This window comes from Bos indicus, chromosome 18 (assembly GCF_029378745.1).
Source record: "Bos indicus isolate NIAB-ARS_2022 breed Sahiwal x Tharparkar chromosome 18, NIAB-ARS_B.indTharparkar_mat_pri_1.0, whole genome shotgun sequence".
Classification (NCBI taxonomy): domain Eukaryota; kingdom Metazoa; phylum Chordata; class Mammalia; order Artiodactyla; family Bovidae; genus Bos; species Bos indicus.
In genome coordinates, this window is record NC_091777.1 from 65,033,660 (window position 1) to 65,047,408 (window position 13,749).

The 13,749-nt window shown below is 52.4% G+C and overlaps 1 protein-coding gene across 2 annotated transcripts; it reads right to left on the reverse strand.

The window, feature by feature from the left end:
• Positions 1 to 3,005: 3,005 nt before the first annotated feature.
• Positions 3,006 to 11,989, reverse strand: LOC109571996 (uncharacterized). 2 transcript variants are annotated; one of them, XM_070771873.1, is made up of 7 exons: positions 11,834 to 11,989; positions 9,450 to 9,539; positions 8,775 to 8,866; positions 7,380 to 7,530; positions 5,048 to 5,137; positions 4,498 to 4,589; positions 3,006 to 3,342 (listed from the first exon to the last, which is right to left on the reverse strand). In XM_070771873.1, exons 2-7 carry the CDS (start codon positions 9,517 to 9,519, stop codon positions 3,130 to 3,132), a joined length of 708 nt encoding a protein of 235 aa, XP_070627974.1. In that variant the 5' UTR covers positions 9,520 to 9,539; positions 11,834 to 11,989; the 3' UTR covers positions 3,006 to 3,129. The 2 variants fall into 2 exon arrangements, with proteins under 2 accessions (XP_070627974.1, XP_070627973.1); XM_070771872.1 differs by lacking the exon at positions 11,834 to 11,989 and adding an exon at positions 11,363 to 11,657.
• Between the last annotated feature and the right edge of the window lie 1,760 nt (positions 11,990 to 13,749).

Here is a 13,749-nt window from a genome sequence, read left to right on the forward strand (position 1 = left end):
TACACAGAGACCCCCCAGGCACGCGGTGACCCCTCTCCCAAATACCCACACACTCACTGCTGCTCACAATGGCCTACTCTCAAACCCCCAAGATGGTGGCAACTGAGACGCTCTTGAGATGGGCACACAGTTGTCGAAACACACCCCGCCTGGCCTGTCTGTTAAGCATGGTCCTTACCCTTAAGGATGGTCTCTGGTCAGACCTTAATTAAATGGACTCCCAGCACAAAAGATGAGAAATAATGTAAGCATTTGGGTAGCTGGCACTTTGGGACTATTATGAATGGGCCTGTTATGAACATTCTTTATACACATGCATGTATGTATGTAAAGTTTATATATACATACATATATGTATATATATGATTCATTGGAAACACTGATGCTGAAGCTGAAAGTCCAATACTTTGGCCCCCTGATATGAAGAACTGACTCATTTGAAAAGACTCTGATGCCGGGAAAGATTGAAGGCGGTAGGAGAAGGGGATGACAGAGGATGAGATGGTTGGATGGACCGACTCCATGGACATGAGTTTGAGTAAACTCTGGGAGTTGGTGGTGGACAGGGAAGCCCGGTGTGCTGCAGTCCGTAGGGTCGCGAAGAGTCAGACGCGACTGAACTGAACTGAACTGAACTGATATATATATATGAGTTAACCTCTATTTTTGCAGGCAAATTCTTTACTGTCTGAAACACAAGGGAAGCCTATATATACTGGCAGGCTGCAGTCCATAGGGTCGCAAAGAGCAGACACTACTGAAGCAGCAGCACACATATATATGAGTTAATTTTTGTTTTTGTTTTATGGAAGTATAGTGGATTTATGATGTATTAGTTTCTGGTGCACAGCAAAGTGATTCAGATAGAAATATATATGATTTTTCATTACAGGATATTAGATAGAGCTCCCTGGGCTATGCCACAGGACCTTATGTATTTTTGTATATAGCAGTTTGTATCTCCTAATACAGAATGCTTAATTTATCCCTTCCCCAACCCCTTTCCCTTTTGGTAATTATAAGTTTGTTTTCTATGTCTGTGCATCTGTTTCTGTTTCCTAAGTTCATTTGTATGAAATTCCATCTATAAGTTATATCATAAGGTATTTGTCTTTCTCTGACTTCACTCAATATGATCATCTCTAGATCCATCCATGTGGCTGCAAATGGCATAATTTCATTCTTTTTGATGGCTGAGTAATATTCTGTTGTATGTATGCACCGCATCTTCTTCATCCATTCATCTGCTGATGGGCACTTCAGTTGCTTCTATGTCTTGCTATTGTAAACAGTGCTGCTCTGAACATAGGGGTGCATGTATCTTTTCCAAGTAGTGTTTTCTTCAGATATATGCCTGGGAGTGAGATTGCTGGATCATATGATAGCTTTATTTTTAGTTTGTAAGGAACCTCCACACTGTTCTCTAGAGTGGCTGCACCAGTTTATATTCCCACCAATAGTGTAGGAGGTGCCATGAAACATTTTTGTACACACCCTCTGTTAGCTTAATATGCATTTCTATTGGGAATATACCCAAGAACGGGGTTGTTGGGGTCGGACATGCATATGTGCAGTTATGCCGGCCACCAGTTTTCTCTTCTAAAGAGCAGCACCAATCTACACTTCCGCAACAATGTGTGAGAGTTCTAGGAGTTTCACTGCCTCACCAACCCTCATGTTTTTCCTTTAGTCAGTCTGAGGGATATGTGCTTGTACCCCTGAAATCTGGTTTTTGAAAGCAAAACTTTTGAAAGAAATTTCTCAAGCTGAATAGATTATAAATATCAGCAAAATTAAAACTGCAAAAAATAGAAGATAGAGAAAGAGAGAGAGACTTTTTTTGTTTTAATGAATCCACCTTGTTATGACTTGGGATTCTTGTGAAATGCATGTATTATCTTACAGAGAAAACTCACTCTATAGTCTTCTAAATTGTTGAGGTGCTGAAGCTCACGGGTGATCATTTTACTTCTCAGAAATGAGTGGGTACTTTCCTATATAACAGAGGGCTGGAAACTGGTGATAATCTTAAAACGAGCCAGCACCAAAGAACTGTCATAAATATCTCATAAGCCGTAAAGTCACCAATACCTGCATAGAATGAGGAACTGGAAAAGATTCGTATTGAGTCAACAACAGAAAAGCCCTGGAAGAAGCGCACTGCAGGGGAGTAAACAGCCAGGGCAAAGGCCCGGAGTCAGGGTTTTTGTTGCTTGCCACCGAAGGAGTCTGATACAAAGGATGGTTGTTGTTGTTTAGCTGCTGAGTCCTGTTGACACAGACTCTGGAGTCAGCCTCCCTGGATTTGAATCCTGGCTTGGATGATCTGTGTGACCTGAAGCAAGTGACGGGCACTCTGTGCCTCTGTTCTCTTATCTCAGAAAGAGACAGAATAACAGAACTGGCCACATGGTCGTGAGCATTAAGGGGATCAAAATGTGTAAAGACACTGGCTTGCGGCCTACCGCATGGTCAATGCCCAAGAAAAGTTCCTCATTCTAATTATCTGCATAAAAAGGGAGGAGATTCTGGTCAATGGAGGAGAGATACAGAATTGAAGAATACATTTATTCACTTGGGTGTTCATCACAACACGTGCTGGGGATAAATTAACATAACACACCCAGTCGGAGGTGAACACATTATCCATTCTCCTTTGCTATAGTGATAGAAGCTATTGGATGGCACATGATTGCCCGGCTAAGGACTACAGTTCCCGGCATCCCTTGCAACTAGATGTCACCATGTGACCGTCTCTGGCCAATGAGCTGTGAGGAAAAGTGATCTGGGCTTCTTGTAGGAGTCACCCTTTGAAGGACTGAAGCATGTCTTCCTCTCTCCTCATCCCCCTACTTGCCCCGAACCAGAATGTGGACTGGGTGTCGGGGTGAGCCCTCTCCAGCCACGTGGCACAGAGCTCCGAGGTCAAAGGACCCTGGCTGCCCAACTCCACAGAGCTGCACCGCCCCGGTCCTGGGAGTTTCACACACAGACCACACACAGCCTTGAGAGAGACAGCAAGTTGGGTTTATTGAAGCCGCTGTATTGGGGGATTTTACACTACGGTAGCCCAGCATGCATGATTCGGGGGCGCGCGGTCAGGAGCGGAAAGCGGAGGGCCCTCAGCGTTTAGGAAGCAGTGACGAAGCTGAGGCAGCACAGGGGGCACTCGCACACCTTGACCTCGCGGAACTCCAGCACAGGCATAGGAACGACGGTGCAATTCGGGTCCGATTTCGAACCGTCAGGAGCCGCCTGGGGCTCGGGCTCGGGCTCCGGCTCGGGCTCGGGCTCAGGCTCAGCGTCATCCGGTTCCAGGTAGTAGCTGAAGCAGACACTCGGCTGGAAGGAAAGAGAACAAAGAAACAAGAGGGGAATGTCAGTGTCACACTAGTGACATTTTGGGGTCTTGTCATTCCTTGCAGAGTGTGTGTGTGGGGGGGCATCCTGTGCTTTGCAGAATCTTGAGTACCATCAATATTATATCTAAATATATATTTTAAAAAACATGCAAATAGAATATGTGGCAACACTCGGTGAATTTTGATAATCTTTGTACTGTTTTTTAAAAAATCTTGGATTCTCACATTAATTCCTAATACGAAAACTTCTTTAAGAGTAGTACTAGTCGCACTAGTAGGTAAGACATTCTCGCAGGCAATCTGACCCAGGGCCTCCCCTGACCTCTCCCCAAGGGCCTCCTGGTTCTCACCAGGGTCTCTCCAGCCTCCCCTCCTGCCTGTTAAGAAGACCCAGAGACAGAGCAGACGCCTCATTGGCCAAGGGTGAGTCACGTGCCCAGCCCAGGCCCAATCACTGGGAATCTTGGCACTGCCGGCTCTGATTGGTCAGGGACGTAGGCTCTGATTGGTTAGGGACGTACCTGGAGCTGGTCTGAGGATGGGATCAAATCCATCCAAAGTGCGTGGGGACAGGAGCGCCCCCCAGAAAAGTCAAGGGGGTTAGTAGGAGAAGGAGGACTGGTACCCAGGTAGACAAGGCCATGCTTGCCTCCGCAGGAAGGACCGTTCCCTAATTCATTTCTTCATTTAATCAGCCCGAGTGTATACAGTGGCTGACACTGGTTACATCTGATCTAGACAGGGGATATGTCACTGAACAACTTCTCTAGGAGGGGAGACAGATGATGAACACACAGATTCAAGGTATGTTCTTAGGTAGCAATAATTATCTGATGAAAATTCAGCATGGCAGGGGGTTAGAGAGAAATGGTGCAAAAGTGAGCAAGGGAGGCTTCGTGGAGGAGGTGGCATTGGAGCCGAGATTGGAATTTAGGAAACAGAAGGAAGGCAGGAAAGAGGGCAACACCCCCCAGAGGATGGTGGCCATATCCTGGGGGGGGGGGGGGGGGCGGGGCATGGACAAGGGGCACCCAGCCACCCAAGGGTCTCTGCTGCACAGAGGAAGTGGTAGATGTGCCTGACCTCTCATAACCTAGGGGATCTCAGGTCAAAGAAAGGAAACAAGCAGGCTTACTATGGGACAGAACGGCAGGACCTTGAAAGACAGTCTTCCCTTCATTCCTCTGGGCTTCTTCTTAGGCTCATCAGGGTTCTCAGAAAGCAGAGCTGTGTGGGGGGGAGGAAAGAGGTGTGAGACCATCTTGCCTGCTGGGGCTTGAGAAACTCAGTATCTTCATCATCATGAAACCAGTGACAAAAGCTAACACGTACTGAGTGCTTGCCATGTCCAGGCGCTCATGTACTTTACATGTATTAGCTTAACTGATTGCTCATAATGACTCTCTGAGACGGACACTATCATTGTCCCGCTTTAGAGATGAGGAAACTGAGGCAGAGAGGTGAGGACCCTGCTGCAGGCTGCAGACTCTGAGCAGAGGAGTGACAGACAGCCTGACACGAGGTGATGTCAGTGACTTCATCCTGTGTGTCCTCAGGGCCCCCTCCACAGGGGGAGACGCCTGCGTGGGACTGAGCCAGTCTCCAGAGTCAACCCCTCCTCATCACCTTGCCCTAGACCCTCCCATTCCTACCTGCCTATACTTTCCACCCCACGTGGGTCTCACCTCCTTTCTCCGGAGGCTTGGTCTGCACCTCCTCGGCTTCCTTGTCCTCGATGGTGCTCAGAGGCAGCATCATGACGCGGCAGGCCCTCCCTAGAGACAGGAGACAGAGCAGTTAACGCCTGGGCGGTGGAGCCGGGGGGCCTGGGTGTGGCTCTCAGAGCTCGGGTGGACTCAGACAGCTCCATCCCTTCCCAGGTCTCCAGGTCCCCAGCATCCAAGGGGACGGGCTGGCAACGGCTCCTGCTGGTTTCCTCCAAGGCCCAGGGTGTGATCTGGGGAGAGCGGTTGTCATGGCGCCTGGCAAGGACAAGGGCAGGGCTCGTGGTACCTGGGGCTCACCCCCCTTTAAAACTAGAACAACTGTGGCACCAAGTGCTGGGACCGGGAAGCTGCAGCTCGGCTAACTGGGTATCCAAAGGGCCTCTGGAGGCTGGCATACAGCAGGCACTCAGTAAGTGCACTCGTGGAGCAGTCTCAGTGCTGTCTTTCAGCTCCGTCCCAGGGCTACCAGGCAGCCTGCCCAAGGGGTTCAAACAGGCCCTCCCCTCCTGTCCTGGGCCCCTCCAGGTACAGGAGGCATCAGTCCTGCTCTCAGGACCATGGTGAGGGGAGGGGCCGGGCCCTAGACCTCCCAGCACAGCCCTGGGGCGGGGCCAGCCCTGCAGGAAGGGGGCTTGGCACAGGCTCAGTGTGGGGACCCCACCTCTGCCCCAGCATCACCCTGGGCAGGACTTAGGCTGTGTGTCTGGGGAGTGGACTTGGGGGAATTCCAGCCTGCTAGTCACTAACTGGGGATCTCAAGGATCAAGTTTGCCAGATTTAACAACTACATCACAACAAATACACAGCAAACTGAGATGTGAATTTCATATACACGGGTCATATTGCACGATAACAAGTCCCAAACACTGCATGGTAAGTGTCTACCTAAAAATCATTTATTTAATATACTAACCTATGTTTACGTATATATCCCTGGAAATACTTGGGACATACTTATGTCCAAAGGTAATTCATTATTTGCCTGAAATTCAAATGTAAGTAACCCTCCTACATTTTGGATGGCACGGAGATCAAACCAATCAATCTTAAAGGAAATCAATCCTGAATATTCATTGGAAGGATTGATGCTGAAGCTGAAGCTCCAATATTTGGCCACCTGATGAGAAGAACTGACTCATTAGAAAAGACCCTGATGCTGGGAAAGACTGAAAGTAGGAAAGGAAGGGGACGACAGAGGATGAGATGGTTGGATGGCATCACCCACTGGATGGACATGAGTTTTGAGCAAGCTCCAGGAGTTGGTGATGGACAGGGAGGCCTGGCGTGCTGCAGTCCTTGGGGTTGCAAAGAGTCGGACAGGACTGAGCAGCTGAACTAAACTGATCCTGCGTTTTACCTGATAAGCTCTAATTCAGGGGTTATTAACTCTTGTTATGTCAATTCTCCCTTCCAGAAAAAAATGAGTAAAATTAATTATTAAACATGAAGCTTAAATATGGTTAAATTGACACATAGTCAGAACACATTATCTGGAAACAAAATCAACACCTCTGCCTTCTTTAAACCTTCTTTAAACATTTTAAAGAAACATAAGATGCAATCAGAGACCCTCACATATAATCCCGCAAAGAAAAGATGCATCAGTTTCGGGGAACTCTCTCTGGCGGACTCCCAGGCCCACCCTCAGCTTCGCCCGGGCCCCTCCCCCAGAGGCTGACCCTCAAAATCTCGCGCCCCAAACGTGCTCCCAGCCCCCACCCACAGCCACACAGGCGCACAGAACCACTGGAGGCGCAAAAGCTGTTTTCCACGCGCCCTTCTCATCAGCGAACTTCTCATGCGTCTTCCGTGAAACCCCAAACACATCCATAGGGCCTCCTGCCTCCTGCAAACTGCCCTCTGGACTCCCCATAAAGTCGTTAGCCTATGTTTCATTCTGCACTCGCTAGCTGACCCCTGACACCCCGCGGGCCTCCCAGGTTGGGAGCAGCCCCCGGACCTCCGCCTCCCCCATCAAACGGCAAAGTCCCCGGGTCCGCCCCTCCCGCCCCCAAAAGCTGGGAACTAGGACCCGGGCCCCCCTCCGCCTGTCCTGGAGGGGGTCCCCGCCATCCCCGCCTCCGGACACCCAACTCCGCGGGGCACCCACTCCTCTGTCCCCTCCAGGATTCGCTCCCCACAGTGGCCCCAGAAATCCTGGGGCCCGGAGTCCCCGCGCGGCTCGGAAGGGTCCGAGGCCTCCCGCCGCCCTCGGGGAGCCCCCACCGCGCGCTCCCCGCGGAGATCCCCCTCCGCCCTCCCGCCGCCCCCCGCCCCGAACTGCTCCAACCTTGATGGCCGGACCCTTCGGAGCTGCGGCCGCGGGAGCGACCTGCGGCCCCGGCCTCGGGCTCGGTCTCGATGTCCGGGCTGGAGCGCGCCGGCTTGCTCACCGCTTGTCCTGGGGGCGCGGGCAGGGCTGGATCCGAAGTCCAGGGCACCTGCGGGCGAACTCGCAGGAATGAAGAGCGCCGAGCGGCTCCGCATCACTCACGACGCCCCACCTCCACCCCCAACACAAGCGGGTGGTTAACAGCGTGCCTGCCGCCAGCACGGGCGTGCTGGCTTCACTTTTATTTTGGGGGGAGGGTCCCGGGCCTCCTCCTCCTCACCGCTTAGAGAAACTGATACAGAGGGTGGCCTTGGGCGGCTTTAGGTGGAGGAGACTCAGTTGTGCAGGTAGCAAGGTAAGCAGTGGCTCTTCAACTTGTTACTCAGATACGAAGAAACACAGGCCCCACACGTAGAAACATGTATGTCTCATATGTGCTGGACCCAAACAGCAAGTATCCACCCCGTGCATCAGAGTCACAAGAGTTTAAGAGTTTCCCTCCTTTTTCTAAGCATTCTCACACCTTCTCCTGAACTGATGCCAGCCTGCATCTATTCGAAGCACCGTCATTCACCACTGTCGTGGAAAGTGTCATGGCAAATTGCATAGCCTTTCTGGATCATCCAGTCTGCGTCTCAGCTACTGGATTTTACATGAAAACAGCCCTGACTCTACCTAAGGTTGGGGGTGGATGTGCCAAGAAACCCTTATTCACACAAACAAGCTGTGGGCTGAATGACCGTAGTCTGCCCACCGTTGACCTAGGGAAATTTTTGTGCTAGCTCCTGCTGGAAAAACAAGGGTGTTGTAGAAGGAGGACTGGTAGCCAGGTGGACAAGACCACAGCTGCCTTCGCAGGAGGGACCGTTCCCTGACTTATTCCCTCATTTAATCAGCCCGAGAGATTGCGTGCCTGGCGCTGGTTACATCTGTGCTAGGCAGAGGGGATATGTCATTGAACAACAGAAGAGGCTCTTGACCCCACAAAACTACTCTAGTAGGGGAGAGAGATGGTTGAAAAATAGGTACAAGGTATGCTGTCAATAATTACTCTGAAGAAAATTCAGGAAGGCAAGGGGCTGGAGAGGAACGGGGTGAAAGGGAGAAAGGGAGGCCTCATGGAGGAGGTGACATTGGAGCAGAAGTTGGAATTAGCAAGGAGGAGGCAGGAAAGAGGGCAGCACCCTCAAGGAAAACCATCCCGCCCCACAGGCTGGGGCCACATCCAGGACAAGGCAGGGGCAAGGGCCACCTGGGCACCCAAGGGTCTCTGGTGAGCAGAGAGGGTGGCAAATCTGCGTGATCGCTCAGCCAGGGGCCTCCGGTGAAAAGGGAGGGAGCAAACAGGCTTACCGCCGGGCAGAACGGCAGGACTCTGAAGGACACCGTTCCCTTCATTTTCTTGGACTTCTTCGGCAGAACATCAGGCTTCTTAGAAAAGAAGCCTGAGGGAGGAGGAAAGAGTCATGAGACCATCTGACCCTCTGAGGCTTGAGAAACTTGGTGATAATAGTCTTCATCATGAAACCCGTAACGGAGCTAATACGTGTGGAGTGTGTTCCAAACGTGCTTTTAAGTATTGTACACGCATTCGTTTATGTGGTTCTTCATAATAACTCTCTGAGATGGGTATTATCATCAACCCACTTTAGAGATGAGCGGACTGAGGTACAGAGAGGTAGGGACACTTGTTGGAGGTCACCTAGGAGTGAGTGAGACCTTCATTCAGTTGTAACCCAAAGGCCCCCAGGGAACAGACAGGAAGTGTCAGGGAGGGAAGGGTCTGGGGTAAGAAAACAGGGGTGTCCAGGCCACAAAAAGGGGCCCAAACGGGCTCAGCTCCCAGGAGCTCCCAGCGGGCCGTGATGGGACCCGCTGACGGGAGGTGATGTCAGGGAGGTTGTATCCTGGGTGTCCCTGCCCGGAAGAGCCAGTGGAGACATTTGGTGACAGGGCCAATCTTCAGGATCATTGCTTTGCCCTGGAGACCTCCCCACTCCCGCCTGCCCACAGTTTTCCGGGTCTCACCTCCTTTCTTCGGCGGCTTGGTCTTCACCGGCTCGGTCTCCTGGCTCTCGATGGTGCTCAGAGGCAGCATGGTGACTCCACAGGTGCTCCCTACGGACCGGAGACAGAGCAGTTAGTGCCTGGGCGGTGGAGCCGGGGGGCCCGGGTGTGGCTCTCAGAGGTCAGGTGGACTCAGACAGCTCCATCCCCTCCCCAAGTCCTCAGGTCCCCAACAGCTGAACGGACATGTTGGCAATGCCACCCGCATAGAGTTGCTTCAAGGTCCAGTGTGTGATTTGGGGAGTGTGTGGCATGGTGTCTGGCAAGGGAAAGGGCAGGGTCCGTGGGTTTATGATCCTTTAAGAAACACAAGAAATATGACACGAAGTGCCAGGACCCTGGATGTGCAGCTCAGCAAACTAGTACAGAAAGGGCCTCTGGAGGCTGGCATACAGCAGGCACTCAGTAAGCGCACCCGTGGAGCAGTCCCAGGGCTGTCTTTCAGCTCCGTCCCAGGGCTCCCAGGCAGCCTGCCCAAGGGGTTCAGACAGGCCCCCCCTCTCCTGTCCTCGGCCCCTCCAGGTACACGAGGCTTCAGTCTCACCCTCAGGTCGGCGGTGAGGGGAGGGGCCGGCCGCAGACCCCCCAGCACAGCCCTGGGGTGGGGCCAGGCCTACAGGGAGGGGGCTCGGCACAGGCTCAGTGTGGGCTCCTCACCTCCGCCCCAGCATCACCCTGGGCAGGACGTGGCCAGTGTGTCTTGGGTGAGAACTGGGGGATTCCAGCCTGCCAGTCACTAGCTGGGGATCTCAACGATCAAGTTGGCCACGTTTTAACAACAGCAATGTTATAATAAATACACAGTAAATGGAGATTTGAATTTCAGATACACGAATCAAGTTTTAGTTTAAGTAGTCTTTAAACACTGTGTGGGTCATATCTACATTTAAAAAAAATTATTAAAAATGTATTAGATTATCTTTACAGATGGGCTCCCAGGAAATATTTGTGACACATTTATACTAAAATGTAATTCAGTATCTGTCTGAAGTTTGAATTTAAGAAAGCAGCCTGCATTTTAACCTGGCAGGCCCGGATTCTGGGTTTTTTAACCTCTTGGGCTGTCAGCTTTCCCCTCCATGAAAATTAAGACTATAAATGATTAAACATGAGGATCAAATATGCTTAAAAACATACTGAGCACACATTATCTGGTAACCTAGCGTCAAACCTCTTCCTCTAAGCCTTTTTCGAAGAGGCATGAGACCCATCGCAGACCCTCACGCATAATCCTGCAAATACAGGGTGCGTCAAACAGCGCGGGACCCGCAGGCCAGATACGCACACGCTCACACACACACAGTCAGTGGAAACACACGTTTTCAGATGCAGACTGCGGGAACCAGGGCCTAATGACGCAAACACACCTGCAGACAAGCCCAGGGAAATTCAGAGACCCCACCACGCAGGCGGGCAGGCCTGCCGCTCAGTGCTGAGCACCCTCCTCACAGGCAGTCCTGATCTCTCTCACACACTCTCACACACACACACACACACACACACACACCCCCTCCAGACAGGCACAGAGGCAGACCCACAGGCTGGAGTGACCCCCCACCCTCCCCAGTACACTTTCCCTCTGGGGGACCCCAGACCCACCCTCAGCCTCCCCCGGCCCCTCCCCCAGAGGCTGCCCCTCAAAACCGCGCGCCCCAAACGTGCTCCCAGCCCCCACCCGCAGCCACGCAGGCGCACAGAACCACTGGAGGCGCAAAAGCTGTTTTCCACGCGCACTCCTCATCTGTGAACCTTGCTCTGCGCCCTTAGTGAACCCCAAACTCACCCAGAGGGTCTCCCCGGCTCCCCACCCATCACACCGCCCTCTGGATCCCCCCAGAATCATGTTCCCATCTTCTGTGTGGCCAGTTCCTTACCTGAGCCCGATACCGACTGCCCTCTCTGGTGTGCAGAGCAAACCTGTGCCTCCCGCCTCCTCCAGCAAACTGCGAAGTCCCGGGTCCGCCCTCCCGCCCCCCAAAACCTGGGGACCAGGACCCGGGCTCCCCGCCGCCTGCCCTGGAGGGGACCCCTGCCATCCCCGCCTCCGGACACCCCAGCCTCCTCTGTCGCCTTCAGTTTTCGTTTCTCCCAGTGACCAGTGAAATCTTTAGACCTGGAGTCTCCCCGAGGTGGAAGGGATCCGAGGGTCTCCATCGCCTCCAGGGGAAAACTTGGATTTCTCCAGGGCCCCCACCGCCCGCGCCCTGGGGTCTCGGGGCCCCCAGGCGGCAGCCCCCGCTCCCGCACCTCCTCCCGGGGCGCCCCCGCCCTGCTCGCGGGGACCCCCGGCCCGCGCCCCCGCCCTGCGGGCGCAGACCCCGCGGAGCGGCGGCCGCGGGACTGACCTCGGGACCGCTTCGGTCTGGGCGGCTGGGCAGGGCAGGCGGGCTGGTTCCGCGAGCGTCCTTGGTGCCTGAGCAGAGCCGGCTCCGGAGGCGCTCGGGGACGCGGTGGACAAACGCGCGCTTATGTACAGGCTGAGCCGCTCGGCGACTCGCGCAACCCCCAAGCCCGCCCCCAAGGCCGAGTCAGGTGGTTCAAACCGCCTCTGACACCAGCGCAGGCGTCAGAGGTTCGCGGCAACTTGGTTATCAGGGGGGAGGGTCGGGGGCCTCTTGTTTTCGTTGCTTCGAGAAACCGATATAGGAGGTCATGATGGGCAGGTCTTAAGGGGACGAGAATGACCTTGTGCAGGTCCTAAGAGTAAGTCAGTGGTTCTAAACTTGTGCTTACAGTAAGAAGAGATGCCACACAGGTCGAAACACACGTATGTGTTAATAGCATGTGTCCTGGACTCAAACACAAAATATCTTTTAACGTTGGGCATCACGGGCACGGGAAGTTCAAGAGTTTCCCTCCTTTTGCTGATCATTCTCACACGTTCACCCGTGTGGATCGCAGTTTGCGGCTATTCAAGTCCGGGTCAGTCACCTTTCTTGGCCAGGGTGTGTGGCAGGTACTTTAGACTCCTGAGCCATCAGGTCTGTGTCGCAGCTGCTCCTCTTTGCATGAACCCGTCCTAGACAGTCCTAAGGATGGATGGAGTTATGTCAACATGCCCTTATTTACAGTCTGTGGGCTGGATGGTCATCATCTGCCCATGCTTGTCCTAAAGAATTTTTTTGTGCCAGCTCCTGGAGTAGATAAACCAAAAAGTTGCTGTGAAAAGTGCAGTTTGAACAGAAAGGTGAACAGATATGTGTTTTTAATATATATATATATATATAGTTTATGGAAATTTAAATCCTGTAAAGTATACTATAAAAATAGTAATATAGTCTTGGTATATGTGCAAAATTTGAAACAACCACCTTTAAAAACAGCTCTGGTGAGCCTGGGTGACTTCCCTATACGTTGGGGATCATTTTAGTTCCTATTTCATAGGATTCTGGTGAAGGTTACATGAGCTCATCTGTGGAAAGTGCTCAGCACCGGACCTGACAGATGGAAAGTGCCGGCGAAGTGTTAGAGTTTATCTAACACTATCAGTAACCACTTGGTTAATCTCTCCCAGGAGAGGGGGTGCCCTTTGGGGCAGGCACTGGCCACTCTGAGACTCAAAGTGCCCAGAGGACCGTGCAAGGAGCCAAGAGTCCCCAAGATGCACTGATAAGGTTTTTTCAGGAGACTGTGCTCCTTCACGTTCTCATAGCTGCAAGCCCACACCCTCGCTTTCTGGGGGCCACGGTAAGTGATAACCTAAGGGATCTAAACCAGTCCTGACGCAGACCCTTCAGTGACCACGGAAATGTTGTGTATCTGCAGCGTCCAGGGCGGTAGCCTCTGGCCACATTCGGCGGCTGAATCCTACCCTGAGCTGCCAAGAAACTCTGTTTTGAATTTTACTTAAGATTGATTTGTTTACATCGATTAGCTTCATGTGGTTACTTAGTGATTACTGTGTTGGAGAGCCAGAAAATTGTACCTAATTCCTTCTGAAATGCATCCCCCAGAGTGTCACTGACATTTGCGACCTGAACGTTCTTTGTTCAGGGGGTCTTCCTGGTCCACCGCACCGTGTTTAGAATGGTCTCTATCCACTAGAGTCTAGTGTGTTAGTTGCTCAGTCATCTCTGACTTCTTGCGACCCCGTGGACTGTAGCCCACCAGGCTCCTCTGTCCATGGGATTCTCCAGGCTAGGACCCTGGAGTGGGTTGCCATTTGCTTCTTCATCAGAGCCTAGTAGAGGGGCACCAATTTGGGACAACCTGAAATAGTGCCAACATTGCAGACAAGTTCCAGGAGGGGGCGCTGAAGTAT

Coding starts and splice junctions, on each gene's coding strand:
- LOC109571996 (XM_070771872.1), bottom strand. CDS start 11,642: ATGGAGACCCTCGGATCCCTTCCACCTCGGGGAGACTCCAGGTCTAAA. Junction 8,867..9,449: donor CAAGCCGCCGAAGAAAGGAG/GTGAGACCCGGA, acceptor CTCCTCCCTCAG/GCTTCTTTTCTAAGAAGCCT. Junction 4,590..5,047: donor CAAGCCTCCGGAGAAAGGAG/GTGAGACCCACG, acceptor CCCCCCACACAG/CTCTGCTTTCTGAGAACCCT.